The sequence below is a fragment of the Aptenodytes forsteri genome, unplaced genomic scaffold (genome assembly GCF_000699145.1).
Source record: "Aptenodytes forsteri isolate BGI_AS27 unplaced genomic scaffold, ASM69914v1 Scaffold132, whole genome shotgun sequence".
Taxonomy (NCBI): Eukaryota; Metazoa; Chordata; class Aves; order Sphenisciformes; family Spheniscidae; genus Aptenodytes; species Aptenodytes forsteri.
In genome coordinates, this window is record NW_008795520.1 from 1,873,316 (window position 1) to 1,881,499 (window position 8,184).

Below are 8,184 nucleotides of genomic sequence, written 5' to 3' on the forward strand. Positions count from 1 at the left end.
GGGGGGAGGAGGGAGGGCAGGAGTGGGAAGGGGCGGGAGGAGCCCTTTCCAGCAAATAAGTGATCGCTCTCTCTACGGCTGGGGACGGCGAAAACATTTTTTAAAGGATCTCCATACAGCGATGTCTTCATATGTTTAAAAAAAGCCATTGTTTGGGCAGCGGATTGAACGCAGGCGGGGTTTCGTTATCCCTAGGAGCCCCTTCTCCCCTCCCCGAGGAAAGGAGGATGGAGGGCGCTTTCCAACAAACTAAGAGTGTGCTTCTCCTTCATACAGATCTCACCATGCTGGAGCGCAACCGAGATGCTCAAAATGTCAGGCGCTGTTAGAGGGAAGAATGAAAAAGGGGTTAAAAGAGAAGCGCGAACCCGGGTTAGAAATGCTGTGGCTGGAAGGGGCAGAAGAGTGTAGCAAGCAGGGAGGCGTGCCGCATCGCCCAAGCTCTAGCAGTGTAATCCCAACAGAAATTTGCTGTGAAGATAAATCAGGGATGACAGCTGAGAGTTTATGAACTGAAAATAAGCATCCTTAGAAGAAAGAAACCAGCAGTGGGAAATCCCCCGTCTGTTTTGTTTACTCTACATATGCTTAGTGTGGATGTAGCAGTGGTTTATTTTCATAGTGAAGAGATTATACAGAAGAGGGATTTCTCTGCTTTTTTTTTTTTTTTTCCCAATTCGTCTATCTTGTTTAAAAGCCACTTCTGTATTAACTTCAGTTCCATAAGCAGATCCTAGTTTTTTGTTTGTTTTAAAATGCGAGCTGGTTGTTTCAGAGCAACTATTTAAAAAATTCAGAACTAACTGGTGTCAAAAAAGGAAAAGAGAGAACATATTAAATGCATCGCCTCTCATCATAACGTTTCTTAGTACATGATGAGCATTTTGTGACACTGGGTAGGAAAGGATTTTCTAGTTTCAGGTTTTGCTTTTGCCAGATTATTAAAAGTGTTGATGCATAGAAGAGGAGGAATGGGGACAGAGTCAGAATATATTAAAGCTTCCAGTTTTTTCAGTCTTTTCTCTTTGCAGTTTTCCTTCTTGTATCTTGCCTAATCGCTCTCATGACAAGCTGAGGGTGAAAAAAGTCCTGAGGGGTTTAAAGCTTTGTAGTTCCCCAGTTCAAGGTGGAAAGAGGCAAGTTTGTCCTCTGGCACATAAAGGAAACAGCCCTGACCCACATAAACCTGCCTGCTTCTGGCTAGGTATCTTTTTCTTTTATGTGACCTCTGTGCCGAGATTGAGAGTTTATAGAGTGACAGTGTGTTTGGGCTACCTCCAGCCAGAAACCTCAGCGGTGCAAGAAATGTTCTGAAACACCATTGATTTCACAGCTACCTCATGCTACTACATCGCAAGAAAAAGCTGTGGGTGAAATGTTGTTATCTTCATAGTCTCTGTTCTCTGCCCAACCATCTGTCAGCAGCGGGAGTGGATGTATGCTAAAGATTTCCTGCAGACCTATAGGTGAATCCAAGTCACAAATTTCAAGTCTATGTTGGAAGCCGTAATCCTAAAAGTAATTAGGAAGGCACGGTAGCTTTTTTTCCTGGACTTTTGCTTTCTTTCTTTACCTGTCTTGTGTGTAAGGTGCCAGTGATCATAACATATGTAATGGTAGCATCAGGTCTGAGACATCTAAGCAAAACTGGCCCCATCGGTCAGCAAGTGGTGGAAATGCAAAGGTATGAACGCCAAACCTGACCAGCTCCCCTTTATAGCTGCTTTTTAGCTGGGGCTTACAAGTTCCGGAGTTCTAATACACTGAATTTTACATTCTGTTTTGACCGTGACTCTAGAGTTTACATAAAATCTTAGCATTGTTTGCGCTTGACTACACAGGGAAACACAAAGAAAGAAACCATCTCTAAAGTACAACCACTCTCTTTCAAACTGAACTTTCCTTTTCCTCTCCACAAACCTGATCTGGCCTCAGAGCATATTTCCATAACAGATGACATTGGAAACGAAGATGAAAAAGTGATCTGGTGGTCTTCTGTACTGTGGTGTGACTTGTACTTCGTTCAGGATCTTTTTCCACCTACTTTAGAAGTTTTTCTGAAACGTTTATGCCCAGGACAGCTATGGCTTTGAGAGAAGGGAGAGCTGCGTGGTCCAATGCCCCCGTTTACCAATCCTACTGATCCCAGAACAGCTCTTATTTCAAAGGAATTGTAGGGTTTGAATGCAGAAACCTTCATCCCCATGGCACCAGAGACTGGTGGTGGAACTAGCACGTACTAGTACAATACTAAATGCTCTGATGGGTTTAGGTTGCAGAGCACAGATTTTCCTCCTTATGACAAATATTTATCTATATAACTGTAAGTGTGTTACTGATGATGGAGGTGAACAGTCAAAACACCGCTGTCATCCTTACTGCTCCAGAGGCCGGAACAGAAACTGATCTAAGCATTGAAAAATGCCACTGAGCTTGAGTAGACTGACTTTGGACACCCTTACTCTTGCTGAGGAACAAATCACACTGAGTCGATCCCACTAATTTTGATGGAGCTATTCCTAAAGCACTGTTCGGTCTGAGCCTGATAGAATCGGGCCTTTACTATGTTTTGTAATCAAGCCATCTTTAAAATTGAGATGATCCCTATGATTTTTCCTCTTCTTATGTTCAAATGAGTCTTTAATCTGTTAGAGCTGTAACAGTATATGGATAACCTAGAAACCCTATTCTGGCAGTCACGGCTTTGATCTTTATTTTCATATTTCAGTATCACTAGTATCATCCCCTTAAACTATTTACCCTCTGTAAGAACTTATTAGCATGTTTTATATCCCCCTGACAGGAAAAAAGCTAATGAAGTTTATTTATAAATTTATATAATAAAAGATAAGGCAGGTTGCGGTACAACCACTCAGTAAGGAGAGAGATTTGATTCACCTTTTTGCCTCTCTTGTTTTATTGCTTATGCCTTCTCCTTCTGTTTGTTGTCCCTTTTTTTTATTGTTTTCCCATTTCTTTTCTTGTACTTTTCATATTTTATATTGCCCTCACACATTAACCCCTTTCCAATTAGTCTTCCCTCTTTTTTTTTTTCCTCATTTTTTCCCTTCAATAGCTGTCCACCAAGGTCACTTTACTTTCTTCAGCTTTCTTCTTTTACCACTGCTGTTTCCCCATGAGGAACTTTTTGATTCCAGTATTCCAGCATTGCTCCCGTTAACGGGCATCACTCCAAGCACTCATCCTGTGGTTTGAAGGGTAACAGAGAAAAAAGGGATCTTATCTCCACAAGTGCTTATTCCATTACAAAAAGAAGGACAGAGAGAGAGTTCACAAGAGCAGAGAAGACAAAACGCACCTGGGCTAACGCCAGCAGCAGCTTGTGTGGCAGTGTAAGGTGAAGAGTCTCGCTGCCTCGTTATAAATGCATGCTGCTCAATTATCAGCGGAGGATGCCCTCAGCGACCACTGCGGACAACGCAGCTGCAGCGGCTGGTCATCTCTGAATTTTAGGCTGGAATACTAACCGGTGGCTGTGTGTTTTGATACACGCACACACATCACACTTCGGCATTGCTCTTACGCAGAACAAACAAGACGCCACACTGTAATCTCCCCTCTCTGCTTGTTCTTCATCACGCTCTTTACCCAGACTCTTCTTCCCAACATTACTAGCTGCAGTTGATGGTGGTGTCACATGTTCTGTTTGAGGGGTGATGTGGCAAAGAGGCATGGGAGGGTGGGCTTCCACCATGGCTTAGAGGAAAAGCTGATGTATACGGTCTGTGGGGCAGGGCAGCTTTGGAAACGGTAGCTATGTGCTACCCCTTTCCCTTCTGTCCTTGGTTTTGTACATTTGCATTAGGTACATTATGTAGGTGTAACAGTTTTGAAATCGGTTTGGTTCTGGGTTTTTTTTGAGCATGCATTCAAGTAGCTATTATGTTATTTAGGGTTTTCAAATGTTTGCACATTGATCTGTTCATGAAAGGAACGAAGGCAGAGCTTGGCAGGAGCCCAGAAGAGTGCCACAGAAGTATGGCTGCTGATAAAGAGCTTATCTGTTGGCTAGCAGAAGACTGTATCTGTAATAGAAATGCAGCTACATATTGAATTTTCTCTGTCAGAGGAGTAAATCTGCCATAAAAAATATAATTCACAACAGAGGACAATTCTATACAATGGAATTTTATTCAGACTGTCTGCTAGGTATATGCTCGTTATGATGGTTAAATGGCAAAAAATGATGCTTGATCCTAAACATCGCTTGACAAATACTCACACTTCTACATCTATTTCAGCAATCTGTGAATTAAATTTGATAGAGAGGAAAATACTGCTTTAAACATATATGCCAACAAAAAGTGGTAGGTTGGCACGGACAAATTTCAGTAACAGGTCAGTTTCAACGCTTCTTAAGAAATTTGTATTGAGAAGAAAGCAAAAAGAAAGCACAGAAGGCACTAACCTACAATCAGGACTCTTGAAAAATAAGATCTCGTGTTTCTGTGATGTAAAAATACCTTGGCCTGCAAGCCTCTGGAATTACTCAAGGCACATTTTGGCTTCTCTGCTGTGCGAGGAGCCCTCTCCGTTGCTGTTCCTGCAGCAGAGTGAGATCCTTTCCTTCGCTGCTACAGTTCAGCCTGCAGGCAGCATCCTCAGAAGGGTGCTTGCTCTTTTGAGAGGCGAGAGGACGAGAGCGCTGGACCCTGAGCAGCTGCGTGTAAAGGAGAGCAGGAAATTGTGTCCTGCTTTAGACCCGTTTCAGAACACCGTTGACAATGGGATCATGGTCAGCTTCTTCACAATACGATTATTATAGGGAGCTCTTGTCGCGTTTGCTGCCCTTTTTTTAAAGTAAGCGTGTAAACTTCTCACAGAGCTGGTTTGGTTTCAATGGTATTATGGCAGAGATTGGGTTATGGCTCCTCATTTTGTTCCCTGTGCCCACTTGAGGAGAGGGTCGTAGGAAGCTGTCCTGAGCACAGACTTGCAGTCTGTCTCAACCCTCTGCACCCATCCTGCCGTGGTTCTCTGCTCTCCCCAGCTTTCCTCATGGTCATGCCTCTCAGGCCTATAAGGGAAAGAAGCTTATTTTGCTTTTTAAGAAACTAGCCAAGGATTACAGAAAATCCAAACCTGTCCCAATATTCTCTTACGGCAGGAAGACTGGAAGGAGGTAGGAAAAAGTAACGGCATCCTAAGCCTTGGGGAGAGGGAGGGAAGAGAGAAGAGGGACAAACACCCCCAACGAAAACAAAGGGAGAGTGAGTAATCTTAACATCGAAGTGCCAGCGTTTCCTAAGAGCACAGGACGGGCTGAAAGAAAACAGGCAGTTGGAAAAGAAGCTAGGCTGGGCTAGGTGTTTGTATATACAATTGTAAAGTGGAGGTAAATTGCCACCATGTGGCAATCTCTCCACGTGTAAAGAAAGTATGTATGTAAAGGGGGTAGTGAATTTTTGTCCTTGAAAGGGCAGGCAGTATTCTGTGAACTGGGCTAGGGAGCTGATCCATTTTGACTCACTGAGAAAAGGTCTTTTATCTGGAAGGGAGGCCTAAGTAGCTTTTCTACAGCTTTACTATACATAAGAAATGGTAAAAAGTGCTATTGTTATTTAGCAAAAGACAACTAGTGAGGAAATTTCCCCAAGCCATAAAGGATCTATAAATACCCTAAGATTTGGGCTTTGCTTTTCTATTCTGCAAGTAGCTCAAGATCAGAACCTCCCACAAGGTCTCCAGCAACAGTGCCGTGAACGTGTATTTGAAAGACCAGGAGACCTGTGAAACCTGCCTTGGCTGTAGCTACTGGGACAAAATTTACACGGAGTTCTAGTGGGTTTGACCAAGGCCTCTTTTATTTATTGCAGTTTTGTCCAGGAGCACTGAAAATCAGGAGGAGACTTGGAAGCTGCATGGAGAAACAAGGGGTAGGAGCCGAGAAAGCAGGATCACTGGAGAGAAACATAGGAGATGATAATTGCGAGTGAGGCCCAGATTGACAGGCTGCAGAAACGGGGGCTGCCTTGGGCTTCCCCTTCTCTTCTTAGCTTGGTTTCTGTGAAGCAAACAAGAGCTCCTACTTTATTACACACAAGAGAATCAAGACAGGCGAGGCCTTTTATGAGCATGGGGACTTGTGTCCTGCCAGTTGGCAATTAGACGAGCACTGTAATCTGGCATAAATCTGTGTCACTGCTGTAAAGGGAGGTCCTTTCTGCCACCATCCCTAGCCACCCATTCTCATCTCCTCTCCTGCACTCGCGGTAGCTTTTACGCAGCCACAAGGATTAATCCAGCCCAGAACGGTTCTTTTTCAGCATGAGCATTTCGATTCAGAGTTGCCCGTGCCTGCACAAGGACAGGAGTGGGGAGGAGTGGCCCCTTGCAGCACCACTGAGAATTCGTACCAGATCCAAAGAGCAACGTCCATGACCTGAGACATCAGCATCAATCAAGTGGGGAGGCAAGTCCGCAAGATGCCAAGCTTTATATACCTTTTTTCATCAACACACCACCTTACTTACCCGAGTTTTATGTGTCCCTCTCTTCCAGCAGCTGCCCAATAGGAGGGAGGAAATAGAAGTTAGCTAAATCAATCGCACTCGCACCAGCAATGTATTTTATTGCTTCATTTAGCATTACATTTTCTGATTTGAAAAACAACTTGTTTCTGCCTTTGGCCTTTCTTTCCCTTTGCTATGTTTTCCTTTCATCTATGATAGTATCTTTCAATATTCTTAAATAAGTACAGAGATTCTGCTTCCCTCTTCCTTATGCTGCTTTCCCTTGCTACTTTTCACTTCATTCTTTCCTTGTTGCAGAGAAACTCCCTTGTTCCTTCACCCTCCCCTCTTGACACCCATCGCAGCCTTTCTGCCCTTCTCCCACCACTCGTCTCACTGACAGACACCTCCACCTTCCAGTACTCCGCTTGTTCCTCACCTCACACTGAGCCCAGCCCCAGGTGCACCTTCATCTCCCCCATGGACAGAGGGAAGCAATCTGGAGGACGTGACTCCTGCACAGAGGGGTGGGGTTTATCCCATCAGTGCTCTGTACCTGGCCGTGGCAAGAAACCCTCATTCAAGAGAAGGAAGATTTGCCTACCTGTCCCTCAGGCACTAAAGGATTGCCCTTTTCCTGCCCTCACTGCAGGGGAAGGACCAGCCAGGTGATGAAGTACAATGCTGACCATCAGGTTTTCTTTTTCACATCGCTGTGACACAAGAGGCAGAGGATCATCCCTGGGGAGAACCCCTCACATAAGAGATGTTATTCATCAGTGCGCATTGCCTAACGCCAGCCCCCTAACAGAAGCACAGCAGAGAGGTTTGCATGAAGAAAGCAGCATCACTGGACTCCTGTGCACCTCCAGCAATCTAGGTCATCGAGGGACGTGGGAAGCTGTCACCATTTAGCCTACTGGGAAGTACTAACCTAGAAGAAATGCAAGGTCCTCTCTGGTCCAGAGTCAGAAGGTACAAAGACAACTATGAATCCTACAAAGCACACCAGACAGTCTGGTCCGTCAGCTTCAAATTCTTATTTATGTGGATTCTGCACCATTATAACCATTGATTTCAACAGCATGATTTGAAAAGCATGAGCTGCTTTTCACCACAGCGTGTACATAACATGAAGTATGCACGGAATCAAGTATATTCGCTGACTAGTTCCTCTTTATGCTTCTGCTATCGTCCTGTAGGAATGGCTAATCCACTTTTGGGCCTCCTATTCATTCCTCGAGCTTCATCATTTCCCAGTACACACCACGTGGGAAACCAGAATTGCATAAATCCCACTTCTCAAAAAAAAACCCAACCATAACCAATCTGATTTCAGTTTTCTTCTTATACTTGCTTTGATACCCACAAAGATAAATGAAATGCCAATATTTGTGAAATACCCAATCTACTGCATGCATATTTAAAACCGAATCTGTCAGCACATTACCCCAGCTGCAGAGAGATTAATCAGAATCTCCCCCCTCAACTCTTCCCTCTTGCTGGGCTCTTGCCTCTGAGTTGATTCCACTTTTAATTTTATGTTTCCGTCAATAGCAGAAAAATAAAACAGCTGAATGGGACAGATAAGGGATTTAGCCCACTACAACCACCACCCAACTCCAAATTGGATTGACTGGCTGAGTGCCCCCAAATCCTCCATGGATATGCAATTTAATAGAAAGAAAAAGCTCCACACATAAAGAAAAAT

At 44.1% G+C, this 8,184-nt stretch overlaps 1 protein-coding gene across 1 annotated transcript in view; it reads right to left on the reverse strand.

The window, feature by feature from the left end:
• The window catches only part of TRIM67 (tripartite motif containing 67), a 38,445-nt gene extending 34,730 nt beyond the window's left edge, over positions 1-3,715 (reverse strand). Inside the window, exons 1-2 of the mRNA XM_019472704.1 lie at positions 3,545-3,715; positions 320-471 (exon numbers count right to left, since the gene is read on the reverse strand). Coding sequence (XP_019328249.1) covers positions 320-471; positions 3,545-3,715 — 323 coding nt within the window. The remainder of the gene's footprint in view (positions 1-319; positions 472-3,544) is intronic.
• Between the last annotated feature and the right edge of the window lie 4,469 nt (positions 3,716-8,184).